The 16,317-nt window shown below is 47.5% G+C and overlaps 2 protein-coding genes across 2 annotated transcripts in view; both read right to left on the minus strand.

Moving 5' to 3' along the window:
* Positions 1-16,317, minus strand: part of LOC134983690 (zinc finger protein 585B-like) — a gene marked incomplete at its 5' end in the record, with an annotated part of 366,847 nt that overhangs the window by 7,142 nt on the left and 343,388 nt on the right. The gene's annotated exons all lie outside the window — the stretch shown is intronic.
* Positions 3,540-16,317, minus strand: part of LOC134983715 (retinitis pigmentosa 1-like 1 protein) — a 35,751-nt gene continuing 22,973 nt past the window's right edge. The window contains exons 2-4 of the mRNA XM_063949367.1: positions 9,209-9,390; positions 7,555-7,633; positions 3,540-4,763 (exon numbers count right to left, since the gene is read on the minus strand). Of these exons, the coding sequence (XP_063805437.1) occupies positions 3,540-4,649 (1,110 nt within the window). The 5' untranslated portion in view covers positions 4,650-4,763; positions 7,555-7,633; positions 9,209-9,390. The remainder of the gene's footprint in view (positions 4,764-7,554; positions 7,634-9,208; positions 9,391-16,317) is intronic.

The raw sequence follows: 16,317 nt of genomic DNA on the forward strand, positions 1-16,317 counted from the left end.
CACCCTTCTCGTTCGGGGCACAAAAATCTAACTGAGGCTTGGAGGAGGGTCATAGGGGGAGGAGCCAGTGCACACCAGGTAGTACTAAAGCTTTTTATTTGTGCCCAGTCTCCTGCGGAGCCGCTATTCCCCATGGTCCTTACGGAGTTCCCAGCATCCACTAGGACGTCAGAGAAATTATAATAAGACTTAGATATATCTCTCTCTTGTACTGGTAACTAACCATGAAGTATAAATGGAGATGTAGTCACTCACCAAGTCCTATGTCAGCACCAATGTAAAACAATGGATGGGGAACATATCGTATGAATTGGAGATTCTAGATGAATAATAACATCAGTCATATGAGCCGATGGATCAGAGAAATGTCTCCTAACGTTACTCCTGGAAGCATTGGTAAGGTAGCATTCCTTTATGTGTGTGCTCATACGCTGGTAAGCCTGTACAAGTGTTACTTATATAAGGTATATTGCTACAGCAGAGTAGGTGTGGAACAAGGTATTTTACATGCAATACACCATATAATACCCTGCAATCATCATCATCATCTGCTAGGTTATAATCCACTTTTACACCCCCATCATCAGTGTCTTACCTCTATATTCTCAATAGTAATAAGGATGATGTGTGTATGGTAAGTATGATATAGAGAATTACATATCAGGATCTATACAGCTGCCGCCATACTTCTGCTTCTCATACGTGTGCTACTGGCAGCAGTGAACATCTGAGTGAGAGTGCAGGGAAGACAGCAGAGTCTGATGAGAAAGAGATTGGATCTGCCTTTGCAGAGATGTACCACACCTGTCACCCCTGTTAGTATATAAAATAATAAATAAGAGGGGCGTGGCCTGAGTCCATCCAGACGTGCTTTCTGGAGCTCTCCTCACTAAGTGGCTTCTTATCTACCTGATAGCTCTCGGCCACCGCTGGGACCAAGACCCACTCTATTAAGTCCCCCACTCCTCCTGCCCTAAAGCCGCTCGCTCTGCTCACTCAGAGCACTGTTCACTGTCGCAGCCTAGCTACGCCGCTGAAGCCACTGGCTGAATTTTGGGGATAAGTGTGCCCAGTCTTTCCTGCACGCTCCAAACACATGACTTGGGGGCAATTTTTCCTTAGGTGGGAGCAAATGCTCTCCCACTCACATGGGTGCGCTGCTCCCACTATTGCTGGGGACAGAACGGTCTGCCCACAGTCACCGAGCCCGGCAATGATATTGGGAAGTGAGGTGGCTGCCATTTTGAATCCTGGTACCCGCCCATTGCATGCTTTGCCTTCAATAAGGTTTAAAATTGATATAAGCTGCTAAATAAATGTCCTGATGGCTGGACCGGGGTCACTACACTAAATTGAAGCATTTGCCTGGAGGTGACACTACCTTCTATTTATATGGTTCCATTATAATCTACTTCCTCTCAGTCTACATGCAGAGCCCAGTATCAAGTATCGTCTGAGTACAGCGCATTACACTCTGATTACAACTTCACAGTATATTATTTTGTGGATTTATTCACTGAATATATTTTGCCATTTGTGTCTCTCTGTGCTGAGTACTTCACGTCTGTGATCACGTTGACCTCTAGTGGAATATCTCGCTCATTACTGTGTTATTTAAGTTGCATTACATCATGTTTACTTGAAATTTTGGTTGGAAAACCCCCCGTCTCCCCAAGAATGTCATATTGAACTGAGTCATCTTGATGTAACCTCCTGACAGCGTACTACTGCTCCTTTTATTTATAGATCGTTAGTATTTTCCTATCTCTGAGAGGTCTGTCTCTTTGTAGCCGGCTTTCCATACCTCCAAGAAAGGCTAAAAGATACCAAATCGGCCCCACCTGTCCATCTCTTTGGGGGTGTAGTATGGCTGACCGGCGGTCTCCTGACGACGCCGGGATCCCGGCAGCATACCGACGCCGGGATCCCGGCGGGGAGGGGCGAGTGCATCAAGCCCCTTGCGGGCTCGCTGCGCTCGCCAAGCTGCGGGCTCGGTGGCGACCTGCGGTCGCCACAGGTTCTATTTCCACTCTATGGTTGTCGTGGACACCCACGAGTGGAAATAGTCCCTGTTGGTAGGTATGCCGACCATCGGGAAAGTGAGCCGTCGGGCTCGTGGAGGAGGTTATGTGACTGTCGGTCAGCTGACCAGCGGTCACATGAATACCACTCCTCTTTGGTATCTCAAATTCAGGTGGTCCATCTGAGACCGCTACAACATCATCTGCTTCTTCTTGTCAGGCGCACAGCCCAGCTGTAATGGCTGAAGACATCTTAAGACATCCTAGATGATCCTATTACTCTACGCTCTATACATTCTATGTTATCTACACTTAAGGACTGAAATAACCTCAGAACTTAACTCTAATATTCAAGCTTTGAGGTCCGATATCAGTGAGATTGGCACACGTACAGACTAAGATGAAAGAGATTGTTGCGTCTCACAAAGATCTGATTTCAGCACATGACACCCTTCAGGAAGACACTGTCTCTATTCGTGATAAAGTCATTGATTTAGAAGACAGGTCTCGGAGAAATAATATCAGAATAATGGGCATTCCGAATTCTGTTACAAATGCTGAGCTTTATGATTATGCTATGGTCCTCTTTTCAGAACCTTCCACCAAAGGCTTCTGCCATGGACCTTCTTATTGATAGGATCCATAGACTCCCAAAGTCCAAACAGGCCCCTATCCAGGCACCAAGGGACACTCTGCTCAGGGTACATTTTTTCATATTAAACAATGCATTCTACAAGTCGTTTTGTCTTCCTCATCCACAGCTGAGTGCCTGGATAATCTGCAGCTATTTCTGGATATTTCTCATGTGACGCTGGCCAAAAAGCGTCTATTCCACCCAAGGAAATGTGCAATACAAATGGGGCTTTCTTACTATGATTATTGTGATGCAAAACGGTGCCTTCACAGTGATACCTTCCCCCCGAGGATGGCCCTACTATTCTGAAAAAGTGGGATATTCCTGTTGACAGTCCTACATGACACTTTACCTAAACCAATTCCGAAGGAGTTGTCTTCCGTCTCGAAGTAATATGCTAAAGGAGTAAGACTGTTGCAGACACTCAGAGTTTGTTTCCTATTGTAACATGTGCCAACTGGGACTAAGTTACTGGGCATGGATCTATTTTTGGGCAAGATTTATTTGTTCTTGTTATGGGTATAAAGTATACAGTATATTTTTTGCTTTATTTCCTTTGCTATTTAATTGCTATATAGTATATGGCCTGACATTCTTTCCACTGTTACGTTTCATAATACCTTTCTAGAATGTTTGGGTGTTCAGGCAAAGCATGACTGATTCGTCTAAGATACTGTTGCCCTTAGAGTGTGGAGTGGAGACTGGTCAGACGTCTGGGCTGGTAAAACACACAGTGACATGATGTAAGGAGAAGAGCAGGAGTATAATAGGGGCTGATGTCTCCTGACTCCCCAACGGGGAGAGGCTGTAGTATAAGAGATTGCTGTAGTGACTGAGCAAGGAGAATATGTCACTATGTGACTCTGTTCTATAATAAGTGTTTATTACTCACCTGTGCTGATATCTGTAGGGATCTCCTCCTCCTTACACTGCTGATCACCCCTCACATACGTCTCTTCTTCTCCCTCTGTATCTTCTGCCTTCATATCAGTCACATACGTCTCTTCTTCTCCCTCTATATCTTCTGCCTTTATATCAGTCACATACGTCTCTACTTCTCCCTCTGTATCTTCTGTCTTTATATCAGTCACATACGTATCTTCTTCTCCCTCTGTATCTTCTGCCTTTATATCAGTCACATACGTCTCTTCTTCTCCCTCTACATCTTCTGCCTTCATATCAGTCACATACGTCTCTTCTTCTCCCTCTGTCTCTTCTGCCTTCATATCAGTCACATACGTCTCTTCTTCTCCATCTATATCTTCTGCCTTTATATCAGTCACATACGTCTCTTCTCCTCCCTCTGTATCTTCTGCCTTTATATCAGTCACATACGTCTCTTCTTCTCTCTCTATATCTTCTGCCTTTATATCAGTCACATATGTCTCTTCTTCTCCCTCTGTATCTTCTGCCTTCATATCAGTCACATACGTCTCTTCTTCTCCATCTATATCTTCTGCCTTTATATCAGTCACATACGTCTCTTCTCCTCCCTCTGTATCTTCTGCCTTTATATCAGTCACATACGTCTCTTCTCCTCCCTCTGTATCTTCTGCCTTTATATCAGTCACATACGTCTCTTCTTCTCCCTCTGTATCTTCTGCCTTCATATCAGTCACATACGTCTCTTCTTCTCCATCTATATCTTCTGCCTTTATATCAGTCACATACGTCTCTTCTCCTCCCTCTGTATCTTCTGCCTTTATATCAGTCACATACGTCTCTTCTTCTCTCTCTATATCTTCTGCCTTTATATCAGTCACATATGTCTCTTCTTCTCCCTCTGTATCTTCTGCCTTCATATCAGTCACATACGTCTCTTCTTCTCCATCTATATCTTCTGCCTTTATATCAGTCACATACGTCTCTTCTCCTCCCTCTGTATCTTCTGCCTTTATATCAGTCACATACGTCTCTTCTCCTCCCTCTGTATCTTCTGCCTTTATATCAGTCACATACGTCTCTTCTTCTCCCTCTGTATCTTCTGCCTTCATATCAGTCACATACGTCTCTTCTTCTCCATCTATATCTTCTGCCTTTATATCAGTCACATACGTCTCTTCTTCTCCTTCTATATCTTCTGTTTTAATATAAGACAGACGTTCTTCCTAAAAAAACAAAAAAACACTATAATGATATTTCAATACAGTCAGATTAAACTGAGGTGAAAAAGTATAATATCAGTGTATAATACACACACAGCTCCTCTACAGATCATATAGTGACAGTCACTTTGGTATATTGGGGAGACCCTAAATCCCACCTACCTGATCCTCCTGTGGGGTCCTGTGATTCTTCTCTGTCAGTGATCGCGCTGAGACCAAAAAAAAGTGGGTCCCAGGGACCCCTCACTTTTAAAAATTGGGGTCCTACCTGTCATTTTCTGGGTCCCATCAGAATGAAGGTTTTAATTAGTCTTATTAATGATTCAAATCTAAAAACACAAACTTGATTTGGATACTATAAAAGGGGTGCAAGGGGGAGGATGGGGTGACTATGCTGCTGGGCTGTGTAGCATACAGGACACCCTGCACTTTAGATGTAATTAGACATTTCAGTGACCTTGTGGCAGAAAGAGAATCGGTTCTCCTGCACCGACACCGAAAACTGCGGCAGTGCGCGCCGAAGGCGCGCTGGAATTTTTTAGGGGCGTAGCTTCGTGGGGAAGGGGCGTGGTCACATAATAGTAATAATTCCACACAGTATACACGTTATACACATTGCACCAGGTAGAGCACGTTATACACATTGCGGAACACATTGCAGCAGGTAGAGCACGTTATACATATTGCACCACACATTGCACAAGGTAGAGCACGTTATTCACATTGCGCCAGGCAGAGCACGTTATTCACATTGCGCCAGGCAGAGCACTTTATACACATTGCGCCAGGCAGAGCACTTAATTATATGATTAAAAAACAGGACAACATTATTAAATAATACATTTTCTGTATGTAATGGCTTTATGGTGAATGGCTTTATGATGCCGCTATAATAGGAGCCCCAGACTGGATTTAGACACTACAAAAGTGTTGTGGGGGAGGGAGGGTGGCAATGCTGCTGGGCTGTTATCATATCAAAAGTATGCATTCAGGATCCTGGCTGTTGGGATCCCAGCAGCCGTAATTCCGATGCCGGAATCCTGACAGCCACCACAATACCAACGCTGGCATCCCGAGGAGATCAGCATCCCGGCAACGATATCCTGACAGTCAGGATCCTGAAGGGAAGTATGCACTGCAGCCACTGGTTTAGCTTGCGGGTGGGGGGTTAGGATATGGTGTTGGTGAGGTTAGGGTTAGGCTGCAGAGAAGGGGTATAAGTGTTAGGCACTAAAGGTGGGTACACACTATTAGATATATCTGCAGATCAATTGATCTGCAGATATATCTATGTACGGATCGGGCAGTGTGCTGTGCATACACACTGCCCGATCCGTCGGGGGACTGACGTCATGAATTGGGCAGGCGGGTGCTTGCGCCCGCCCAGTTCACCGCCGGCCGCCGCAGCATGTGTATCGTTAGATATATTGGCTGTCGGCTGTGCTGCGGGGCCGATGCGATACGTCTGTGAACGACGGAGTTCACAGACGTATCGCCCGTACACACTGGCCGACGGTCCCGCGATGTTTCGGCCGTTCATGAGAACGGCCGATACATCGACCAGTGTGTACGGGCCTTAAGGGGGTGGGTTAGGTTTAGGCTGCGGGAAATGGAGGGTTAAGGGTGGGAGGTTAGGGTACCCTCTGCACTCGTCACTCTTGTCAGCTTTGCTGCGATCGGGATGCTGGTGTCGATATACTAAATGCCAACATCCTGACCTGATGACTTTGGACACTTGGTACAACCAATGGATTTGAGTCATGCTACCTGTAATTTATGTGCTGACTGATCAACTTCAGTGACACTAACTGTGCTGGCTGCCTGTACAGTAACCAGCAGTAACCAACAGCAACCAACAAAGGCAGCCAGAACAGTGAGTGTCACTGAAGTTGATCAGTCAGCACATAAATTACAGGCAGCATGACTCAAATCCATTGGTTGTATCAAGGGTCCTGTATGCTGCAGAGACCAGCAGCACTGTCACCCTCTCGCCTCACTCCCACTCCATACCACAAAAATGTTGCGTTTAATACATGTTTGCCAGCGCCATGCAGCCCCCATCTCCGCCATCCCACCGATATGAGCCCAGCCGCCACCGTAAGTCCAGCTCACCCTCTCCGGCGTTCAATTTCCCCGCAGCACAGTGTGTAGCGCCGCAGAGCCGTCCTCGCTCTCTGTCCGGCTCCCGTGAAGCTGCAGAGGGTGATCGGCGGGGCGGGGGGGGGGGCGTCCTCACTCTGTCCGGCTCCCGTGAAGCTGCAGAGGGTGATCGGCGGGGGGGGGGGGGGCATCCTCACTCTGTCCGGCTCCCGTGAAGCTGCACTGGGTGATCGGCGGGAAGGGGGGGGGGGGGGGGGGGCGTCCTCACTGTCTGTCCGGCCTCCCTTGAAGCTGCTGCAGCAGGTGATCGGGGGGAGGGGGGAGGGGGGGGGGGTGTGGGAAGCCGTCCTCACACTCTGTCAGGGGGGAAGGGCTGCCACAAGAGAACTTAAACAAGATGACCAGCTTCAGCGGAGCGCGTCCCAGGGGACTCACAGTTTAGAAAAGTGAGTCCCCGGAGCACAGATCAGGGTAAAATACGCGCTATAGCGCGTATTTGCGAACACTGTCTGTACAGTTCTGGGATTACAGAGGACGGGGACATCTCTCTGGGGTATCTCTGTTACTGGGCCCATCTGTAGGAGACACACAGTGACTGAGTACAGTGTATATATGTGATTATCAGATGATGTGTGTATATAGGGGGTCCCCATACCTGCTCTCCCCTGTACAATACATGACAGTCTCCTCTTACCCAGTGATGTGAGGGGCCGGTGATTCTCCATCATCACGTCCTTGTACAGACCGCTGTGTTCCTCTATATACTCCCCCTTCTGCATGGAAACATAGACAGTGACATCCTGACACCTTATAGGAACCTGACACACACAATGATACAGTCATCACCCAGACACGTCCCCTGGTGTTACTGTATAATGCCCCATTCCCAGCAGTCACCTCTCCAGTCATCACCCAGACACATCCCCCGGTGTTACTGTATAATGCCCCATTCCCAGCAGTCACCTCTCCAGTCACCACTGAGACACATCCCCTGGTGTTACTGTATAATGTCCTATTCCCAGCAGTTACCTCTCCAGTCATCACCAGACACATCCCCTGGTGTTACTGTATAATGCCCCATTCCCAGCAGTCACCTCTCCAGTCATCACCCGGACACATCCCCTGGTGTTACTGTATAATGCCCCATTCCCAGCAGTCACCTCTCCAGTCATCACCCAGTCACATCCCCTGGTATTACTGTATAATGTCCCATACCCAGCAGTCACCTCTCCAGTCATCACCCAGACACATCCCCTGGTGTTACTGTATAATGTCCCATTCCCAGCAGTCACCTCTCCAGTCATCACCCGGACACATCCCCCGGTGTTACTGTATAATGTCCCATTCCCAGCAGTCACCTCTCCAGTCATCACCCAGACACGTCCCCCGGTGTTACTGTATAACGCCCCATTCCCAGCAGTCACCTCTCCTGTCATCACCCAGACACATCCCCTGGTGTTACTGTATAATGTTCCATTCCCAGCAGTCACCTCTCCAGTCATCACCCAGACACATCCCCTGGTGTTACTGTATAGTGCCTCATTCCCAGCAGTCACCTCTCCAGTCATCACCCAGACACGTCCCCTGGTGTTACTGTATAATGCCCCATTCCCAGCAGTCACCTCTCCAGTCATCACCCAGACACATCCCCTGGTGTTACTGTATAGTGCCTCATTCCCAGCAGTCACCTCTCCAGTCATCACCCAGACACGTCCCCTGGTGTTACTGTATAATGCCCCATTCCCAGCAGTCACCTCTCCAGTCATCACCCAGACACATCCCCTGGTGTTACTGTATAGTGCCTCATTCCCAGCAGTCACCTCTCCAGTCATCACCCAGACACGTCCCCTGGTGTTACTGTATAATGCCCCATTCCCAGCAATCACCTCTCCAGTCATCACCCAGACACATCCCCCGGTGTTACTGTATAATGCCCCATTCCCAGCAGTCACCTCTCCAGTCATCACCCAGATATGTCCCCTGGTGTTAATGTATAATGTCCCATTCCCAGCAGTCACCTCTCCAGTCATCACCCAGACACATTCCCTGGTGTTACTGTATGATGCCCCATTGCCGGCAGTCACCTCTCCAGTCATCACCCAGACACATTCCCTGGTGTTACTGTATAATGTCCAATTCCCAGCAGTCACCTCTCCAGTCACAACCTGGACACTTCCCCTGGTGTTACTGTGTAACGTCCCATTCCCAGCAGTCACCTCTCCAGTCATCACCCAGACACGTCCCCTGGTGTTACTGTATAATGCCCCATTTCCAGCAGTCACCTCTTCAGTCAGCAGCCAGACACATCCCCTGGTGTTACTGTATAATGCCCCATTCCCAGCAGTCACCTCTCCAGTCAGCATCTGAATGATCTTGTTGGTGAGTTCCTGGATCTTCTGGTCACTGTGTCACATGTACCAGTGAGTGAGGTGGAGGCACCGTGATGGGGCTCTGGGACCTGCTCAGTCCTCCTGTCACACGAACATGGCTGCAGGGTGTCTCATGCTCACTAGATGTCTTCTTCACACCTCTGTGAAATGGGGAGACATAAATATCACTGTAAATATGCCCAAATCCCCTCACTTCCACAGTCATGTCTCTGTATTATTACAGTAGATAATAGGATTTTGGTACTTACCAGATAAATTATTTTCTTTGAAGCCACAGGGGGCACTGGAGTACTCTTGGGATATGGACGGTGCGATAGCAGGGATAGGCACATTTAAAAATTTAAATGTGTAACCCTCCTTCCCCTTCCATACTCCCAAGATGCCTTAGTGTTTTTTTGCTGAGCCGAATAGGAGCGACAGAGAGGATGAACAATGGAGAATTACATATAACATTATAACATAACGGACAAAGGTGACACAACAATAGATAACAATCACCTTACATTTGAATAAGTCAGTGAAATTGTGTTACCATAAGAACTATTGAACTTACCACCAGCCAGGAACTGCTCTGGGTTGGCGTCCAGTACCTCCTGTGGGTGCAAAGAAAAGGATTTATCTGGTAAGTACCAAAATCCTATTTTTTTCATCCATTAGGGGTCACTGGAGTACCCGGAGTACCTGAATTTTCTGAAAAACAGGAACCGTGATTGGTTGATTGATGTGAAAGAAGATACTACCTGCGGTAGAAAAGCGGGATTTGTCCAAAGGTCCGGTCTGTCAGTATGAAATACCAGATACAGTGGCTTGCATGACAAGGCACCCAAATTGTGCAACACACCTTGCCGAAGCTAAGGCTAGGAGAAACAAGGTTTTCCAAGTTCTAAACTTAACATCCACATGTTGCAAGGGTTCAAAACGTGACTGCAAAAACATGCTAAATTATATTCACGTCCATGGAGCCGTAGGTGGTGTGAGGGGAGGTTATACTCTGAGGACACCTTGCAGGAAATTGTGAACTGTTGGCAAAGAGCCAAACACCTTTGAAAGAAAACTGACAAGGCAGAGACCTGCACCGTTAGTGTCGCTAAACGCAGTCCTCCATCTAACCCCGTCTGTAAAAAGAGCAAAAGATGGGATAACTTGAAAGAATATGTCGGAAACATCCTAGCTTCACACCAACCTATATAAGCTCGCCAAATCCTGTGATAATGAGCTGCTGAAACTGGCTTCCTAGCACGTAACGTGGTTGGTACAACCAACTGTGGAATGCCCTCTCGTCTTGAGAGTGGTCTCAACAGCCACCCCGTAAAAAGCAGCCACGTTAAATCAGGGTAAAGGAACGACCCCTGCTGTAGTAGGTCTGGACGTAGCGGAATCAGCCAGGGATCGTCTGCGAGTAGACCATGGAGATTCAAGAACCACACTCTCTGAGGCCAACGAGGCGCCACTAGTATGACAGTCGTGGACTCTCGTTTGATCTGCTTTAGCAACCGAGGAAGCAGCGGAAACAGAAATAGATACACTAGGCTGTATGGCCACGTAACTGTCTGATGATTATGGCGAGAAGCTATTAGATCCATCTTTGGGTAACTCCAGCACTGGACTAACATTTGGAACATCTTCTGGAGGAAAATCTTGATGACTGAGATAATCTGCTTCCCAGTTGTGCACTCCCGGAATGAAGACCGCCAACAATATCACATGGTGATGTTTGGCCCAATTGAGGATTCGAGCAGTTTCTTGCATGGCCATGCGACTTTGAGTCCCTCCTGGTTTGTTGATGTATGCGACTTCCGTCGCGTTGTCCGACTGAACCTGAACAGTCTGAGACAGGAGCAAGTGAACTGCCTGACGCAGAGCGTTGTAAATTGCCCTGAGTTCCAGGACGCTGATTGATGGTAATCTGTCTCGGTCTGAACATAGACCCTGAAACTGACAATGTTGGACCACTGCTCCCCAACCTTTGAGACTTGCGTCCGTCATCAGAATTATCCAATTCCAGACTGCAAACCTTTTTCCTGCAGTGAGATTGTGTATGTGGAGCCACAAGAGTATTGATACTCTGGCCCTGGAGACAAGCACACCATCTGATGAATTTGTAGACAAGAGCCGGATCACTATGCGAGAAGATCCAGTTGAACGGGACATGAGTGAAATCTTCCGAACTGGAGTGTTTTGAAAGATGCCCCCATCTGTCTTAACAATCGAATGCACAAATGCACCGAGACTGTCCGTGGTTTGAGCACTGGCAGTACTAGATGATGAATAGCATGTACTTAATGTTGTGGAAGATAAATGCCTTGATCCACCGTAATCAGAATCGTTCCTAAAATGGAATTCTTTGACACAGGAAGCGACTCGATTTTTTTTTTTAAAGTTGCCAATCCATCCGTACTGAACTAGTAGACTGTACAACAGTAAGGCATGTTTATGAAGTATTTGTTGAGATGAAGCCTTGATGAGAAGGTCATCTAAGTATGGAACGATGATCACTCCCAGGGATCTGAGATGAACTATCATCACAGACATCACCTTTGTGAATACCGGAGGCGCTTGTTGAACTGCAAACTTAAGTACGCCTGATGCGGTGGCCAAATTGGAATGTGTAAGTATGCATCCTTGAGATCCCGCAAAATCATGAATTGCTGTGGTCCTAAACCTGCAATCACTGACCGTAGGGATTCCATCTTGAATGTGTAGTAAGTGACGAACCGATTGAACCCCTTTAGGTTCCATATCGGTGTGACCGAGCCATCCGTCTTTGGCACTACAAAAAGATTGGAATAAAACCTTGTTGGTGTACTGGAACCTGAACCAAAACTGCTGAATGTACGAGAGACTGAATAGTGGCCTGCAGTGGCCTGCAGACCTGCTCACTTGTCTTCTGCTGACATAGGCAGACCCGTCTTGAAAAACCGCATCGGTGGTAGACAATCAAACTCAATTTTGAAACTGGGCTCTGACCTGTCTTCTGAACTGGTGTTAAGTGTAGGAGTTCCGCAGCGGTGTGTTTTAAGTCCATTCTTATATTCCTTGTATACCTCTGAATGTGAGTCTAATTTGGAGACAATCTCTGTGATTAAGTTTGCAGATGATACCATTCTGGTGGGTTTGATAACCGGTGGAGATGAGAGTGGTTAAAGAGAGGAAGGGAGAAGAAGTCAGTGCCCGAGGTCTTACCCATGTGCTGGGGCCGTGGGGCTGGCTTCACAGGTGGCTTGTGGGCAGCAGCAGAGGAGGGCTGCCGCACCAGGTCCGTGGGCAGCGGTAGTGGTGGTGAGGGGGTTCGCTCGTGGCGGCGGGACGCCGCTGCAGCGGGTGTCTCTTGCCGAAATGTTGCTAGGAGACCAGGGGCAGTGAGCTGTGAGGCTATGCAGAGATGTCTGCATTACTGGTCAACACCATGTTGGAGACCAAGTCTGAGGCACAGCTTGGCTTCCTGTTTCCTTCCAGCCAATCCAGGGAGAGTTCTCCTTATAAAAGGGGGCTGGTTTATGACAGGGAGGCCAGTGCTTCAAGTTACAACCCTGTTGTAGGTGCTTTAGCCCTGTGCTCCCAGAATTCTTGCCGTGTTCTGGTTTCTCCTAACCTGCTTAGCCGGTTCTCAGTTGATGCTGCAGCCCTGCCGTTCCTAACCTACTGCTGCCTGTGGAAGCGCTCCAGGAAAACCCGGTCCAGTTAAACCCTTTGGGCACGGACGGCCTCTGTCTTTCTGACTCATCTTTCAAGCCACAGTCCGCAGATCTTTGTCTCCAGCTACGGCTTTGAACCACCATCCACAGTTCATTATCTACAACCTCGTCTTTCAAGTCACAGTCCACCGTTCTTTGTCTCCAGCCACATCTTTTATCACCAAAGTTCCACAGTTCATTATCTACAGTCTCATCTTTCAAACCACAACCCGCAGTTCTTTGTCTACAACTAAGTTTTAAGTCATCGTCCACAAGCCACAGTTCCCTACTTCAGCCTCATTCTCAAGAACTACAACTCACTGAGTCTTGGCCCCGCCTACGTTCCTCATTTCCCCTTGTCCCATGAGAAGGAACTACATCCAACCCCCTCTTATTCGTCTTATTCATCTGCAGACAACCACTTCCTTGGGCAAGTTTCAGCCGCCGGATTGTCAAGCCTTGCTAAACGTGACAGTAAGCATTGGCCCAATAAATACGAAGGGTGATCAGGCCTCAGGAGGTGATTCAACTGCAGATATCTGGTCTCGCTTGAGTAAGCAGGGGGCCACACAATCTCAAATTGTGCAGTTCATGCAGAATATGTCCGAACGTCTCTATTCTCTCTGTGTTGCCATGACGGCCCCTCAAGTATCGACGGCTGCTCCCACATTAGCACCTCCGGTCCCGCTTCCGCCTGTACCAGTACCACTTCCACGATTACATTTGCTATCACCCAGTAAGTTCGATGAGAATCCAAAACAATGCCGTGGGTTTCTTAACCAGTGCGAAATCCAGCTCGAACTACAGTCGGCCAACTTCCCATCAGCACGAACCAAGGAAGCCTATATAATTTCTTTGCTTAGTGGGCAAGCATTGGAAAGGGTCTCACCTTTGTGGGAGAAGACAGATCCCATCCTGTCTAACTATTCAGAGTTCGTAGACATCTTTCGAAGAATCTTCGACGAACCGGGCAGGACTTCTGCCGCCTCATTAGAGATCCTGCGCCTGCGTCAGGGCACACATACGGTGATCCAGTTTCGTACTCTCTCCTCAGAACTGAACTGGAATGAGGAGGCTCTTATTGCAGCTTTCTGGAGCGGTCTCTCCGAAAAGATCAAAGATGACCTGCAACTCAGGACGTTCCAGATAAGTTGGATAAATTGATTTCCTTATGTAATAAATTAGACCTGAGGTACAGAGAACGCTGTATGGAGAGATCGCGGTCTGATCATCCTAAGCCTCGAGTCGTTCTTCCGCCAAGATCATCATCACCAACTACCGAACAACCCATGCAGATCAATCGTTCCCGTATCTCCAACGAAGAACGTCAGAGACGGCGACAAGTGAACCTATGCCTGTATTGTGGTGCGTCAGATCATTTCCTTAAATCCTGCAGTCAACGACCAGGAAACGCCCGCTCCTAGCCTGTGCTGGAGAGGTCAAGCTAGGAGAATTCTCGGAATTACTTGCCAAGAAAAGAGTCTGTCTTGTTAACTCACCTGGAGCTCCCTTCTTCCTCTCTTCTCATCCCTGCACTACTTGACTCCGGAGCTGCCGAAAGCTTCATTACCTCAGCTCTGGTTAAATGATCAGGAATACCAACTGTCCGTTTGGATCGTACCATTTCAATTACTTTGGTGGATGGAAGTCATATTACTGAGGGAATCATATCCTTTCGTTCTATCCCTCTCAAGTTGTAGGTCGGAGTTCTTCATTCCGAAAATATCTCTTTTCTTGTAATTCCTTAAGCCTCTCACGAACTGATCCTAGGATTTCCGTGGTTAATAAAACACAATCCCCACATACACTGGCAGACCATGGATGTTCTCTCTTGGGGACGAAACTGCTTCCAGAACTGTTTGTCCTCAGTAAGACCCCTCTGTTCTTCCAGCCTTCCTGTGGAATACCAGGCCTTTCAAGATGTTTTCAGTAAGCATGGGGTGGACACCTTGCCTCCGCATCGCACTTGGGATTGTCCCATTGATCTGGTACTAGGCAAAACTCCTCTCCGAGGTCGAACCTATCCTCTCTCACTCCCTGAGACACAGGCCATGTCGAAGTATATCCGGGAGAATTTGGATAAAGGGTTCATCAGGTCTTCCACCTCTCCGGCCGGGGTTTTTTTTTTGTCAAGAAGAAGGATGAGGGTCTGCGGCCCTGTATTGACTATAGAGGTCTCAAAGACATAACAATTAAGAACAGATATCCGTTGCCTCTAATTCCAGAACTATTCGACTGTGTTAAAGGAGCTGTTTACTCCAAATTGGACTTACGGGGGGGTCTTCAATCTTATACGTAGTCGCTCAGGTGACGAATGGAAGACGGCATTTAATACCCACGATGGGCATTACGAATACCTGGTAATGCCTTTCGGCCTGTGTAACGTCCCAGACGTCTTTCAAGAATTCGTTAACAAAATTTTCAGAGATCTCCTCTATGACTGCTTGGTGGTATATTTAGATGACATCCTCATCTTTTCCAGGGATCTGAAGACCCATCGAGAACAAGTCAAAGAGGTTCTAACTCGTTTACAGAGGAATCAATTATTCTGTAAATTAGAGAAGTGCACCTTCGAAGTACCCACGATTCCATTCCTCGGTTACATCCTCTCAGGACAGAAGTTACCGATGGACCCCGCTAAAGTGCAGGCGATCCAGGATTGGTCGCTTCCAGCTACCCTTAAGGGGGTTCAATGTTTTCTGTGATTCGCTAACTTCTACCGAAGATTTATTCAGAATTATTCTTCTGTCATAGCTCCCATTACCGCATTAACCAGGAAAGGTGCGGAACCTGCCAAGTGGTCTCCGGAGGCTTTAGAAAACTTTTTGTCTTTAAAGGAAGCCTTCATGACCGCCCCTGTCCTTCGACAACCCGATCTCAGCCGTCCATTCCTGGTGGAGGTTGATGCCTCCACTGTAGGAGTAGGAGCAGTATTGTCCCAGCTCTTCGAGGACAAGAAGGTCCATCCCTGTGCATTCTTCTCACGAAGATTTTCTCCCGCTGAACAGAACTACGCTATTGGGAAACAAGAATTACTAGCAATTAAGTTAGCCTTTGAGGAGTGGAGGTATTTGTTGGAGGGAGCTCAGCATCCAATCTCGGTAAGCATAGATCACAAGAACCTCCTATATCTACAATCTGCTCGATGTTTCAACCAACGCCAAGCAAGATGGGCACTCTTCTTTACCCGTTTTAACTTTAAACTTAGTTACCGACCAGGTTCTCTCAACAAAAAAGCAGATGCATTATCTCGTTCCCTAAGTTCTGAAGAACCCTCTGATCGTTCAAAAGAGCAATTTATCTTGGAGTCCAACTCTTTCTCAGCAACTAATACTTCTCCACTTCCTCATCCTGGAAAAATCTTCGTTGCACCAAAATCTTTGCAAGAAACTT

This window comes from Pseudophryne corroboree (genome assembly GCF_028390025.1).
Source record: "Pseudophryne corroboree isolate aPseCor3 chromosome 3 unlocalized genomic scaffold, aPseCor3.hap2 SUPER_3_unloc_21, whole genome shotgun sequence".
Lineage (NCBI taxonomy): Eukaryota > Metazoa > Chordata > Amphibia > Anura > Myobatrachidae > Pseudophryne > Pseudophryne corroboree.